The 15,071-nt window shown below is 50.5% G+C and overlaps 1 protein-coding gene across 7 annotated transcripts in view; it reads left to right on the plus strand.

The window, feature by feature from the left end:
• Positions 1-15,071, plus strand: part of PTPRF (protein tyrosine phosphatase receptor type F) — a 392,426-nt gene that overhangs the window by 311,719 nt on the left and 65,636 nt on the right. For 5 of the 7 annotated variants that reach the window (XM_055815291.1, XM_055815290.1, XM_055815294.1 and 2 more), the window contains 5 exons: positions 3,958-4,227; positions 7,026-7,607; positions 8,159-8,292; positions 9,322-9,466; positions 14,669-14,974. In XM_055815291.1, the coding sequence (XP_055671266.1) occupies positions 3,958-4,227; positions 7,026-7,607; positions 8,159-8,292; positions 9,322-9,466; positions 14,669-14,974 (1,437 nt within the window). The remainder of the gene's footprint in view (positions 1-3,957; positions 4,228-7,025; positions 7,608-8,158; positions 8,293-9,321; positions 9,467-14,668; positions 14,975-15,071) is intronic. The other 2 variants (XM_055815295.1, XM_055815296.1) reach the window with 1 other exon arrangement.

A 15,071-nucleotide genomic window follows, 5' to 3' on the forward strand; every position in this document is an offset into this window, starting at 1 on the left:
CCCGTAGTGAAAGGAGCCGGGCAATCAATTCATGCTCTTTGCTCTCAAGGCAAGGAATGTGCATGTTAATGCATGCTGAATTATTAACATTTCTCAATCTCAACCTTTGTAGCTGTTGTATTGCCTGCTCCCCTCCTTCCTCCCCACAGTTCCCCCAGTGAGTGGGAAACCAGTCTCCGCGCTGTCCTTTCTCCCTGTCCTGTGGGATCCAGGGCATGGGCTCAGGTTGTGCTGCACTGCTCACCAGTCCGGGGTTTCACTTCACTTCCCAGGAAACAGTCACTACAGGCAGGCATGCTGAATAGTGGAGCAGCACAGAGCCCTTACGATGCCTGTTCTTGGGATGAATGACAATGAATCTCATTTTTGACAGTCTGCTGGTTTCACTAAACCTCTGAATTATACTATTGTCCATTGAAATCATTTTAATATTCACAGCAATTTTCCCTGTGCTGTTCTTGCAAAACCTCCAAACCACCTTCTCTGATCTTTATCCAAAAAGAAGATTAAAAAAAAAAATTGCAAATTCTTGTCAAGAAAATTGTAATAAAAAGGGAAATTTCATTGCTGCAATAAATGAAGAACAACAAAATTTTCTGGAGCACTTAAGGTAGCATCATGGGCTGTGCCTAGCCCATGTGATTTGACTTGTAAATTGGACAGAAATTCTAAGAATGCTTCTTTTTAAGGAGTTACACTGATTTAAATTATTACCAGACTCTCATGCTAGGAAAGCAAGCGACTTAAATCATTGACTTGAGCCTGAGGAATGTGTTGATGGTGCTCTGCAAGCTGCTGTGAGAGCTCTGCCAGCTCTCACTAATGCTAACTGACAGCATCTCCCCTTCTCCCTCTGTACTGACTGGGACAAGAAGCTGCCAATTATCCCCCAAGAGGATGGGAGGCTGATGGAGCCCATCCCTTCCATTGCATACACTCCTGCCAGAGTGTTGTGCAGGCCAGATCTCTCACCAAAGGCATTGCCCTGACCCCCTCCTGCCTCCCACATTGAGAGCTGACCCCTACACATGGCATCCGTTTTTAGCAGGTGCGGTGCCTTGGACACTGCTGCTCTCCAGTGCAGAGCAATAAGCCCATCTTAGTGGCTCTGACGGTGTACTAATGAGAGGAGGCCGGCTTAGCCGTTCTGGGTCGCAAAAATACACCGCAGGGGCCTGCTTAACTGCTTGTCTGTTGCCAGGCTTGAGAGCTGAGGCCCTGCGCAGCTTCCTGGCACGCTGCAGGCTGTGGCGTGCAGGAAGCATGGCCCATGTCAAGGTTGGCGATGCTGCAGCCTGCCCACCCTCTTGTATGGATTGACCTGCAGGAGAGTTTTCCCTGCCATTCATCCCTCCCCTAGGCACATGAGTGTACCAACCATATCTGTTGCTCCCCTGTGGGTAGGACAGGGGAGATACACTTCCAAGGGGGCTCAGCCCTTCCCTTCACCCTGCAAAGTGCTGCTGAGAGAGCCCCCACCCCTTTTGAAATGCACCTCCCCTGTGCTGTCCACAAGGGAGCAGAGGGCAGTGGGCTGCTGGATTCCCTGGGGAGAGACAGCTGCAGCACCCACAGGCACTGCCTCTGCAGGACACATCAAGGGGGACACAGTACTGCTGGCGATCAGCATGGCCCCAGGAGCACCCTGAAAACTGCCTGACACAGGAGCACAGTGTGGGGTGCAGGGGAGTCTGCAGCAGGTTGTGCTGCCTCTGGTCTCACAGGGCTGGGAGTCAAAATATGGTTGTGCATGCTGGGCTCTGACCTTCCTGCATGGCCTCTTGTCCTGCAGTCTCGTGTCTTCTCATGCCCCTGTACGTGAGTTCCTGTGCGCCTTCCCTCTCCCTGTCGTGCTCTCACACCGCTTTCCCTCTGACTCTGTACTGGTCTCTGGTGCCTGCCAGCCTGTTTGCCTGGTGCATGAGTGCTCTGTGCACGCTTATGGCTTTATCCTTGAAGTTTGCTCTTTTTTATTTTAATACAGTGTTGGGTGGGTGGGTTTCGTCCTTGAATGGGGATGCAATTTGAACAGCTTCTACCTGGAATAATTCAACACCATGTTCACTGGAAAACAAAACCTGACTCTTTAACAAATGATGCTGGGATGTTTTGGTTGGAAATACACACCATCATGTTAAACCATTGCCATATCCATCGGGTTAACTCTGTATTCTCATGACTGCGTAGCACTTGAGTACACTTTCAGTTCTGTCTTGTTTGGGGAGTGCTGCCCTGTCAGTCAGGTAACGCCTCACTGGCGATCATTCGTGTAGCTATTGATTTGAGATTTAATAATTGATTAAAAGAAACAACCAGCAAGACTTTGGATTTAGACATATTAAAAAAAAAAGAAAAAAAAAAGGCAAAGCAAGTTATCCTTCCCCTGGCTGGTAAGGAGCTAATGAGCCCTGTTTTGTCACTGAGACGATGTGTAGTACACACACGATGTTGACAGTATTGTCTGATTTATCACGAAGTCTTAGCTCTGTTGTACATGCTAGCGTGGGAGCTTCTGTGTTCAGTCTATTTCTGCAAGCCTGTTGGTTTGGGAATGAATCATCAAAGAGAGCACTAGTGAAATTTGATTTGGGGAGAGTCAGCTTGGCAAGCGGAGCTGACACCTCTGCGGCCCACCGGGCTGTCAGCAGCTTTACTGTCTGCAGAGACACCATGGTGGCAGGAGCCAGGCCAGCAGAGCTGCGTCCCCGCCGACCTGCAGCGCCCATGGGGCCCATCGTGCCTGCGACTGTGTTGTGAGCTGGCACCGCTCAGGCTCCTGCCTGATTTCCACCTGCCGCCAGCGCTGCGGCTGTTCGCTGCTCCGCCAGCCCGGCGCACTGATGGAGGAGTGTAATGGGAGGGAGAGGCTCCTCGGGAGCCGGTCACTGTGAACCCAGCCAGTGCTCTGGGGCTGCCTTTCTGGTGGAGGAGTCTAGAGGAGAGCAGGGCTGCTGGGCGAGACACATTCAAGCAGTTTCCCTTTTTAACTACAGACTAAAATGAGCTTGCCCAGAGGAGACAAAGATTTACCGAGCACAGTTGTTTCTCTACCCTTGCTTAAATAGGCCCATAACACTAACCCTGAAGAAGGGGCCTCATTTCTCAGTGTCATTTTCCTGACGGGAATGCATATGGCAGGCAGCTTTAGAGCTTTATTGTAGCTGAGAGTTGCTTACAAATAAGTCTTGAATGAAATACCCAGCAAGGGATTGATATGAAGAGAAGCTGTGCAATGAAATAAGGAGGAATACATCTCCCGAAGTGCTGCCACAAAGGTGGGGAGGGTTCTGCCAGCCCAGCTCTCTTCTGTCAAAATGGATATGATCTCACATCTGTCAGGATTAGTTCTCTCCTGCCCAGCAAGGTGATCTGTTCAGGCCCTGACAATGTCATGCAGCTCTGGTGACTATTTTTTCTGAGCCAAGGTAGAACCTGAGTTACATTTTGAAAGGAATTATATTTTATTTAGCAGCGCACGTGTGCTAATTCAGAAAGAAACCCTTTTGCTGCTCCTGCCCAAAACCTGTGAGGTTTAGGGGATGGTTAGCTTTACTCTAGAGCTAATAAATTGAGCAGGTAATTCCATTTTGCAGAGCTTCAGTGGGCCCTGCACAGAGAGAGTGTGTGACTGGCATTTGTGCATGCTCTCTAATTAGAGGGATGTAATTTAAATGGAGGAATGTTTCATGTTAGTAATATGATTTCAAAAGGCTATGTTTGGAGGGAACGGATTGAGCTATCCCTTAATGAGTTCTTCTAATAAGATGCCAGTGGCTAAGGAAGGAGAGAAAAGTGCGTGTAATTTGGCAAAGCAGTGAACAGCTTTTGCACTTCATTTTATCTGTCCTGAGGCATAGACAGGCAAAAACGCTGAACCCCCCTCACATACCCCCACAATGCAACTGGGTGCTCTCTGCTGGTTCTGTGACCCTACTAGCTGTCTCCTCCTTGTTTCAGTGCGGCGTGTTGCTCCTCGATTCTCTATCCCTCCAAGCAACCACGAGGTGATGCCTGGAGGGAGCGTGAACCTCACATGCGTGGCAGTAGGTGCTCCGATGCCCTACGTGAAGTGGATGGCTGGTGTGGAGGAACTGACCAAAGAGGATGAGATGCCTGTCGGTAGGAATGTCCTGGAGCTGAATAACATCATGCAGTCTGCCAACTACACCTGCGTGGCCATCTCCTCCCTTGGCATGATTGAAGCCACAGCCCAGATCACTGTCAAAGGTAAGGAATTATTCCTCATGGTGCCCCTACTTTGGTTTCAGCGGTATAGCCCTTTGCCAGAGTGTTTTTGGGTGCAGCGAACTGACTGCAGTCTCCTCTCCTGTGACTTTTCCACCTTGCAAGGAAGGTTTCCAAACCCATAACTTCGTTTTTTTCTTGCTCACAGTATAGCGTTTGGTTTGGAGGTTATTTCCTCTGCATGTGGCATGATGGGCAACAGGCTTGTGGAAGGCTAGCTCCCTGTTATGCTGTGAGGGAACCTCATTGAGTCTGTGCTCATCCCAGCAATTTCTGGCTTGTTCAGTGCATCAACAGGATCAGCTCCGCACAGCAGCAGGCTGTCCCAGGGCAGGGGTCTGTGGATGTCTGCACTCAGAGAGCTGTTTGCACAGACATGTCCTCTTGCAGTAAGAGCAGGACAAGAAGGTTAATCCTAGCAATGTGAGGTGTCTGTGGGCCTCACCAGAATGAGCATCCTCCCCCCATGCAGGGAGGACATATACGCGTTTTAAAATTGTTGCATATTCCTCTGTCAATTTTGGTTTTTCCCTTACTGCTCTGCCTCTTTCCCTTTCTCTTTCTTTTGTTGCTGTCCTTAAGGCATGCTTTTTGCTGTCGTTTCACAGGTAGCTTTGCCCCAGAGAGGACGTTATTGCTGATTGCTGACCGCTGGGTACAGAGCAGCCGACCCAGACAGCTCCCCAGTGGGAGGCTGAAGTACATGTCCTGCCTTTCCCATCTGGGGCCAAGCAGGTCTCCACTATCCCTTTCCTCCTCTCCTTGCAGTTGATTTGTAGCTCACGTTTCCACAGATAGGTTATCTTTTGAGTCTGTCTGTTCTTGCAGGCCCCCTCATGCACTTTGGTCACCTTCAGTGCAGAGTTCCTGCTTGAACAAATCACAGAATTGAGTGTTACCCCTCTATGACCTGGAGATTAACAGCAAATTCTCTTTTCCCTGGTGCTGTTCAGAGGATGCTTTTAACCTTAGCCATACACCACTCTGTTTACTCACAGCACCTGCTAGTCAGTACCTTTTCCAGCCCCCATTTTCTTATAGAGCTCAGAGGTTGCCTTGGTTGTAGTACATACCCAAGAGTGTATAGAAGAAAGGGGCATGATGGGGAGGAGGTTTGGATGTGGAGGGAGGAGGCAGGAACTGCACCATTGCACTTATCGTTCCCAGTATTTACCTCTTTGTACCTGCGACAACTCTGCCTTGCTCGCTCTTGGGTGGACATGATACACCCACTGCTGCCCCAGGTCTGCAGAGGCCCCCAGGACAGGGAGCAGTCTGCTCCGCTCCTTCGGCCCTCTGCCTTCTTCCTTGTTTCTCTGTCTGCCTTTTCTGCACCTTCACTCTGGACATCTTTCTCTGTCCCTAACTCCTTTGCCCAGTGTTGCTTCTCCTGTGCTTGCTGGTAAGTAGACTGTTTACAGGGCAGATAGGAGAAGCAAGATGACGCAGAGCTGATTGCAGTAAGCACATTGAAGGTATCAGACCTGCCCTTTGCTCACATGCAGGCTGCACACCCAAGAGCTGGCAAGTCAGACTTGAAGCTCTCCAAAGGAAAGGGTGGATGAGTGTCATCTGTCCTTGAAAGCTTGAGGGAGGCTGCCAATTTCTTGGATGCTGTAGGAAATGTGTTGTTTCAGGCTGTAATATTGGGTGGGATCTGTTTGCCCTCCCCGAGCCCTCCATGGGTAGTGGTGTGGTGTCTAGTTGCGGGTTGCATGCCCCTCCCACCCATGCCAGTTCAGCCCTCACTGATTTTCTCAGTATTCACATTGCAGTAGCACTGCAAAATGGCATCCTCCCAGGCACATAGAGCAGGTATGCTCCTGGGCTGAAGAGCCTGCCCTCCTCAGCTGAACCATGTGGAAACTGGGAACCTGATAGCTTTGCCAAAGAACGAAGTACCTGAGGATCTCAATTTGGGCTGAACGTTTTTCCTAGTTCCTTGTCAAGCACAGCTGCATTACAAGTCACTAATGACTTTGAGTGGTTTGTAGGAGGTTTAAACTTACTGTAGACTTTAATTCAGTTATTGTCTTAAAGTACTTGTGTACTCTGAAAATCTCTCTCACACAGTCTTGTTTCTTTGGTAAAACGGCAAATCTGGAAATGTGTCCTTGCAGTAGTTGTATTCTCATTAAGACTTCAGAGGTGTCAGTGTCACAGAGTTCTTGTGTAACAGTTTATTGTCTGGTTGCAGTTTGACACACCACCCATGAAATACTGGATGTGGAAGTTGGTAGTTTCTCTGGCTGTATCCCTCCTGAGTGGACTTTAAGACCTATAAGGCATTCCCCCATCCACCCATCTTAACAGCACTGTCTGTGAACTCTCTGTAGCCTAAGATGTTGTCCTGTGGAAGCAGGAGCATAGCTCCAGATGACTTGTGGTGCTCCGATCACTTTACTGTATCCCTTTGTAAATCAGCTGTACAACTGCCTTCAGGGACCAGCCCAGCCCAGAAGACACCTTCCCACTGCCAGCTGAACCCCCATGATAGAAACATTCCTGCATCCCCTTTGAATAACCTTTATGTAGCCTGCTGCTGGTAACTGCGTCAAGCACGTCTAATAACATGATTGCTCTGTTTATCCTTCCATTAAGAACCACTTCAAGCAATATATGGTAATATAAAAATGCATGTTCTAGAGTATGAAATGATTTCTGCCTTTTAAAGAAAAATGTTAATGGGAGGTGGCAGCTCCATTTTTATCCCTGTGCACATAGCAGGGTTTGAGCTGACTGAATTATTTAAATCACACCTCTCTGCCTTCCAATTGCAGCACTGCCAAAACCTCCAACAGAGCCATTAGTGACTGAAACGACGGCTACCAGCGTGACCCTCACCTGGGATTCAGGCAACTCTGACCCCATTTCATATTACGTCATCCAGTACAAGCCTAAATCATTGGAGGGTCAGTTCCAGGAGGTGGATGGAGTGGCAACAACTCGCTATAGCATAGGTGGGCTCAGCCCCTTCTCGGAGTATGAGTTCCGAGTCATCGCAGTCAATAATATTGGCAGAGGTCCCCCCAGTGAGCTGGTCGAGGCCCGGACAGGAGAGCAAGCTCCTTCAAGTCCACCCCTCAAAGTCCAGGCACGGATGCTGAGCGCCAGCACCATGCTGGTCCAGTGGGAGCAGCCAGAGGAGCCAAACGGACAGATCCGAGGGTACCGCGTTTACTATACCACTGACCCGCATCTGCCTTTGAGCATGTGGCAGAAACACAACACTGATGACAGCCACCTCACCACTGTGGGGAGCCTCATCACAGGGACCACATACAGCATCCGCGTCCTGGCATTTACTTCAGTGGGTGACGGACCCCCTTCAGACATCATCCAGGTCAAAACACAGCAGGGAGGTACGTATGGAGTGAAGTGCCATGGCTGCATGTCCGCCCCAGTGGTGTGCAGCTCAGCTGTGTGTCTGATCTGCACCAACCATTGCAACCGCTCTTGGTGCCCAAATGGTTGCATGTCAGAGTGGCATCCCTGCCCACAGCCATCAGATTTAAGCTGTAAGCTTGTCCTGGTATCAAGGTCTGTGTAAGCAACACAGACCACGGGGTCTTTTTCTGGGGTACGGTGCTAAAAATGTGAAAGAAGGTCCTGGACATGGATGTTGTCCCCTGTGTAACTGTACTGGGCCTTTCTGGGGTCTGAGTACAGAAGGAGCTGGCATGCAGTCAGGAGCTGGAAGTGAGCACAGTTCCCAGCGTCACCTACCTGTGTCCCAGAGGTGCTTGGTTGTTGCCTGGGTTGTCCCAAAAACACAGTACAGGGGAGAGGGAAGAAGGGAGGGTCCGGAAGGAATGAAAAAGGATCCTTGCAAGGCAAAACACAGACTGTACAAACCATGCAACTTCTTTCCCAGCATCTGCCTCCTGGCACTAACCATGTGTTTGGTCCCCAGTTCCTGCCCAGCCAGCTGACTTCCAGGCAGAAGCAGAGTCTGATACACGCATCCTGTTGACGTGGCTGCCTGCCTCTCAGGAACGCATTACTAAATATGAGCTGCTCTACTGGGAAGGGGAGGATGGCACTCAGGTGAGGATCATGCCTCTATCAGCAGCATTTGGGGCTGGTTATCACAATTCAGCTGCTTGGGAAGGGTGTCTGCTTCAGCTGGGGCAGCACCAGGATTGTTTCTTCTGTGTGTTTCTTCTGTCTCAGGTGTGTGATAGGAGTATGACAATCTCTGTCTGGCTTCTGTGTAAGTGACCTCAGCAGCTTGTTGATGCCCAGCAAAGTAGCTAGTGACTGGTTTGGGACTGAAAAGGCTCTAGAATACCATGACACCATCCCTGAGGCATCCTTACTGCTGGTGCCTTTAAACAGTAGGGCTACTAGGTGGGTCTGAAATGGTCTCCAATATGTGTCTGCAGCTCCGGGACTGGTTGCACTTAAGTAGACTGAGGGTGGCCTATAGAGAGCCCTTGCACATTTACTGCCAGGGCCTAAAGGAAGTCCAGCTCTAAATATATCAAAAAGTAGTGCTGGCTTCAGGGCAGCACATTGAGAACTGTGCCACGGCAGCATCACAGTGTCCCATGGTCCTCTCTGCCTCCTCCTCCTCCTGTATATATAGTGGCATGAGAGCTGCCAGAAATAAGTACTCTTCAGGTGAAGCAGCAGCAAAACGAGGCCTTTACCAGCACTGTTTAGGTGCGTTAGACATCCTGACTGCTCCAGCACAAAGGCTTTACTCTGTCTCACAGGCAGACACTGTCTGTTGAGAGGAAACAAACACGTGTCCTGTGCCCCTCATCTGAACTGTATAGCTGGACTCAGCATTCCCACAAAGCTGTCAGGCAGTGAGTGCAGTCTGGCCACCAGGCCGTGTAGCCTGGCTGTCAGAGAGGTCTGCTTCCCTGCAGCGTCCTTGTGTTTCACCCAGGAACCTGCATGCCTTAGAGTCCTGCAGGACTGCCGCAGGTTTGGCAGCATGGCTGTGATTTTCTGTGGGGCCAGAATGGGTGAAGGGGCTGCTTATGCCCTTGGCACTGGGAGCTGAGCACCGACTTTTCTGTGTTCTCCAACTACACCAAATAACCTGTATTTCCTTTTATTTGCCAGCAAAAGTTGGAGTTTGACCCAACTTCCTCATATGCCGTGGAAGGTCTCAAACCAGACACTCTGTATAAGTTCCGCCTGGGTGCCCGCTCAGAGCTGGGGGTAGGAGTCTACACCCCCATGATCGAAGCCAGAACTGCTCAATCCAGTAAGTGTGTAACACTCTGCACTACTGAAGATAAAGCAAAAGCAGTTTCCATCACCTGGGCATGGAGTTGCTTGGTGCCACTGCCATTGTGGGTCTGCAGGGACACCTGGCACGCAGTTTGCTAAAAGGTTGTAATGGGGAAAATCACGTGGGGTTTTGGATCAGGGCTCTTTGGCAGAGGGGGTACACCCAAGTGGTAAGTTCTTTCCTCCTGTCCCTTTGATCATGCTGTCTTGCCCCAAGGGTAGATTCATAAAAACTGATGGAGGAGTGAAACAGGCTGGGAAATTGCTTTGGAGAGATTGATTTGAGTGGGTTTGTGCATCTCTATGAATTTACTCCCATGCAGACAAGCTGTCTGGACAGGCAGCATATGGGTGTTTGGCTCTAAATGTGACTGTCTCCAAACCATTGGATTTTCACCCCTTCACTCCCCATTCCAGCTGCCTTGCTTCCACAGGAGTCCATCCTGGTCCATACACTTGATTGCAAGGTGAGGCATCCTTTGAGGCCAGATGTGCCTGTGGCTCTCAGGCAGCTGGAGGAGTCAGTTTGGGAAGGTGGCTGTTTGCCAGCGTTGTGTGAGCAAGTGAGGCTGCTGCTTCTGGGACTGCAGCACTAGGGAAAACCAGAACAAGCTGCAGCCGAGTTAATAGAGAGGCTAGATAATGAGGTGACCCAGGCAATATCACTTTCATCCTTGCACTGCCCCATGTGATCACAGAGCAGGAGTTCGCATTGCTCTGATTGGCAGCTCAAAGTGCTGTGCATAAGCAGATTAGGGCTATCAAAGGGCCCTGCGATAAGCTCGTTTTCACTAACGATTTTTGGGCTTGCCATTATGCAAAGAGCATTAAAAGGGGGGGGGAAAAAGACATTTCCGTTAGCACCGTCTGTCTGGGATTTACTAGCTATATGGGGTGAGCAGCTGGCAAAGGCAGGCAGCCTTCCCTGCAGGGAGGGCACCAGCATGCACAGCAGCCGAGAGCCTGAGATGGCCATTAGAAAGGGAGCTCGGGCAGGGAAGAGCAGCTCTGCTCACTATTGGAACGACCTTCTCTTTGAGGAAGACTCAGCTTCATTAACATACCAGTTGCAGGGATTCCTCTACCTTGTTAAGTGAGCTAATAGTGTCTTTGTGCTGCACAACAGACAGGTATGAAAATGGACAAAGGTTCAGATCATGCAGTTATAAATATTTGAACATTGAGAACAAATTCCGAGTGTGAGGATTTGTATACCTATTTCAGATAGCTTTTGTATTGATAGGCAAAGGTTGAGGCAACTCTCCTGCCACTTAAATTTAATTCCATCAGTGGATGCTCTTATCCTTGAACAGACTTAATCAGAGACGGCTCCATGCATAAATGAGTCCTTCAGAGTCTCACAACAGTCCAAGTAAGAGAAACCTTTGCTTCATGGCTCTTCAAGACAAACATCTTCGCATGCCCTACTCCACGTGCTGTCTGCTCATAGGGGATCTCATACTGGTCTGTTTTTAAAGTTGTCACTTCACTGGCCAGTGGAGCAGTAGCTTACTGGTTCTGGCATCTGTTTAGTAAGAGAAATGTGCTAAGGTTGGAAGACATTTGACCAAAAGCCACAGGAATACCTCAGTTTGACCAATGAAATGCTCCTTATATCAAGGACCTAACAGTTTTATCCCCGAAGTGGCTGGATCTTGGTTTACAGACCCCTACTTGAGAAGATTTCTGATGGCACTCTACTCTGAGAAGAGTGCTTGGCAGTTACTACTGGGCAGTTCAGTGAGGATGACAAACCACTGGCTGAACAGTCCCAGGGCAGGGTAGTGGGGGTCTCAAAGTGAGCAGGTCTTTCAGAAAGCTCTGCTTTAGCCCAGCAGAAGTTGTGTGCACAATGCACAACTTCCAGGTAGAAATTCATTGGTCTGCACTTAGCAATACCTCACGTTAGATGGTTGGGTCGGTCCCCTGTGGCCTTAGAACTTAGAGAAAGAGTGTTGCTCCTAAATTCAAATTTGTCTCCTTCCTGCACTCCCATCTGGTTGCCCTGAGAAAGGCTGTTAGACCTTGGAGGCTGACATGTTCAGGTGGGACACAAATTGCAGGAGCAGTCAGACTCCTGCTTTCCAATGAGCCTGTCTTCAGGCTCTGTTCCTGGCCCTGATAAACCAGTCCAGGGTAAGGTAGGAGGTGCATCATCGCTAATGAGTCACTATTGGGCTGGAGAAGGATGTCTGTATTGCTGCTGCTGGGCTTTTCTTGTGGCATCTCTGCTCAGGAGTGGCAGGGATGCTTGTCCAGGAAGGCCAGAAGGATGCAGTGCCCCTTTGCACCTCTCCAGCAGCACAGCTCAGACCGCATCTCCTGAGAAGACAGCTGACTTGGGGCTGTCTTTCCTGCTAAGCTGCTTGCTTAGTTGCTGGGCACCCTGCAAAAAGTACAAGCACCGCTGCTTTGAGGGACTGAGGAACACAGGGGAATTTTCCAGGAGTCTGCAGTGCCTCAAGGCAAACAGTATGATGCAGGAGAGGAGCATCAGCTCTGTGCCCATCAGACCTCAGCATTAAAATGCTGCTCTCACTTGAAATATGAAGGTGGGTCTTAAGGCTGCCTTCTCCCTAGCTTAAGGACTAGGTGGGCTGGATGGGTGCACAGGGCTGCTGTGGGCTGGTGGGGGAGGCCAGTGTGAGTAGCCTGGAGGCAGCAGAGGTTTGCACAGTGTGCATGTGGGTGCATCTGTGTGTGTGGGTACATGCTGGCCACCCAGTCTGCTCCTGGCTGGCCCCCGGAGGGACAGTTCCACTCCTTGTGCATTTTAAGTTGATCCTGCTCATGTTACCAAGTTTTATTTTGCTTTCTTTAAGTGTTAATCTGAGTTTTTGCCTTGCATGTCATGTGTGTGACTCTTACCCAGTCAACAGCCAATGTCTGACCTGCCCACACTGCCAGCCAAAGCTGCTTTTGGAGAAGGAGCTCACTGCTGCATCCCAAGGGATGCTGTGAAGGCCCAAAGGCAGAACAAGTCTCTTATGTGAAGGGCCTCTCTGAGACAGTGGCAAAGGAAAGGCTTGCCAAGCTCCTTCCATGTGTGTCATCTGTCCCCTCTGAGGGATGCCACCAAGCACTGTGTCTACTGTATGCCCTCCCTGAATTCACTTTTGGTGGCGCTTTGGTGCTATAACTTCCTGCTGTCTTCCCTGCCACTTCTCTGCTGATTAACCAAAAGAGCGTGAGGATTCATTTTTCTACTCCTGCTCCCTTCCAATATATCAGATGACAGGGCCGATCCCGCTCTGCCTCCCACGCATCGGCAACTGTTTTCCTCCACGCATTGCTTTGACTTCTCTTTCCTCCAGTGTAGCCCCCATAGCAGCAGCCTGACTCTGCTCAGGCATCATCTCTTCCAGCTCCATCACTGCTCTCCCTCCATTTTTCCTGTCTCCAGGCTTCCCAGCCCAGGCGTCAGGGATGGGCCCAGATCCCAGACGTGGGCACTAACAGTTAACATGCAGCCTGTGACTGCCTCTGCAAGCAAGTGGGCCTTGTTCTCAGCGTGCAGAGGTCACCAGTGGTATTCAGAGGTCCTGCTTGTCCCCGGCTTTCCCAAATCTTCTCCCACTGCCAACCTGTGCCCAGCAAAGCCAAGGCACAATCGTTGGGTGCTTTAGTTATCTGATGTCCCTGCTGCCATCTGGAGTAACGTAGGTTGTGTTCACCTTTGTGCAGGCGGTGAGTAGGCAGGCTTGTCCCTGTTCCTTGGGAAGGCTGGCTCTGGTGCACCGATGGCTTCAACTGCATCATGGGGAAGCGCACCAGCCTTCTTTCAGGCATTTCTAGGGTTCTGGGTGCAGTGAAAAATAGAAGTGGCCTTTCACCTGCCGTGGCAAAGCAAGACGCCTTGTACTTCATTTTCGCTTGGCCAAACAGCTTCTTACCCTTAGAGCAACTGTGTGTGCTTTTTTTGTGTGATGGTGCCCTCTCTGCTTAGGGCTCTTGCCTTCTGCGCAAGCACCCAGGAATGCACCCATCTCCTTTATGCCTTCCCTGACTGGGTGGGCTCCCTTCCTCCTCCAGCCTTCCACCCTTGCCTTCTGTACAAGCACGCTGTCTGCCGCGTGCCTGGGTAGTGAGGCCAAATGAGAGAGCGCTGCTGCCGCCGTGAGAGGGCTCCCATGCTGCTGGGGCCCTGTTGCAACAGGACAGCAGTTCTGCAAGGCTGGAGAAGGGGGTTGAGCCAGCCAAGTGTCCTAGAGATGCTCTGCTTTGTCCAGGTCATTGTCTCCTTTCCCAGTCCCTCTCTTCCTCCCAAGATTTGTTTAGCTGCTCTTCCCCAGCAATGCTGTGTGGAGGGGGCTGCTCCTCATACTGATGAAAAGTATGGCCAGATCCCATTCCTCCCCGTGTGGCCAGTTAACATTGCTGGGGCTTAGAAGTTAACACAAACTGCTGGTGGTTTTTGCCTGGGAGGGAACAAGACCTGCCTACCTTCCCCTGCACGGCTCCATAGGCCAGGAAGCTACTGAGGCAGGTAACCAGTTTGGCAGGCATGAAGCAGTTGGTCTTAGGTACTAGGCACACGTGTGAAGCGGCACAACCATGTTATCTCTAGTTTCCACGTGGTGCCTGGCTCCCACCTGGGTCAGAGTGCTGCTCACAGCTGATGATCACAATTTCAAAGCCCACCTGGATGCACTCCAGCCAACCTCCATCACCTGCTTTCCCTAGCCTCTTTTCTTTCCTCCACTTGTCTAGGAGCAGGTTTTCGCAAGCCTTTGTACAATCTGGTGTGTGAGCTTCCCTTCTGCCACTCTTGCCTTCTGTAGCTTCCTACCTCTTCTGGTTTCCATCTGCTTCAGATCTTCACTGAAAGCATCTTTCTTCTCCCTACCTTTCTCTCTTTCCCCCCAGCCATTTGTTCCTTCCTTCACTGCCATTTGTTGTGTTTGGTAAAGTAAGCGTCCAGAACTGCTTTGGGAAGATATGTTCTCTGATACAGAACAGCACTTCTGTCTCCACACTGTTCATCAAGTTTTCAAATACAAATTGCCCCTAGTGCCATCTTTGATGATCTGCAAGGAAGGCAGGAGGTTGACCAGGAGGCTGCTGGCTGAATGTGTATGTTCAGTGCTCAGTTGACTGGGTAAAAGTTCCCTGTGCGTTTTGGTTTGTCCTTCCACTCATTTCCCTTCATCTCCCCACTTCATTTATTTATCCCCAGCCCCCTCCGCCCCACCCCAAGAAGTTGAGTGTGTAAGCACCAGCTCCACTACCATCCGGGTAAGTTGGGTGCCACCGCCTGCCCAGAGCCGCAATGGGGTCATCACCCAGTACTCCATTGCCTACCAGGCAGTGGAAGGAGATGACAACACCAAGCATGTGGTGGATGGCATTGGACGGGAGCACTCCAGCTGGGAGATCAAGGACCTGGAGAAATGGACCGAGTACAAGGTGTGGGTAAGGGCTCACACCAATGTGGGTCCAGGACCGGAGAGCATCCCCGTGCACGTGCGCACTGACGAGGATGGTAGGTGTTACTGAACAGCTCCTTCAGCTACTGCCTTGAGGTAACCAGGACTCTCCTAGCCGAGTTGCTGGAAGGGGGAAAGGGAATGGGGATACTG

The sequence above is a fragment of the Falco peregrinus genome, chromosome 10 (genome assembly GCF_023634155.1).
Source record: "Falco peregrinus isolate bFalPer1 chromosome 10, bFalPer1.pri, whole genome shotgun sequence".
In the NCBI taxonomy this organism is placed as follows: Eukaryota; Metazoa; Chordata; class Aves; order Falconiformes; family Falconidae; genus Falco; species Falco peregrinus.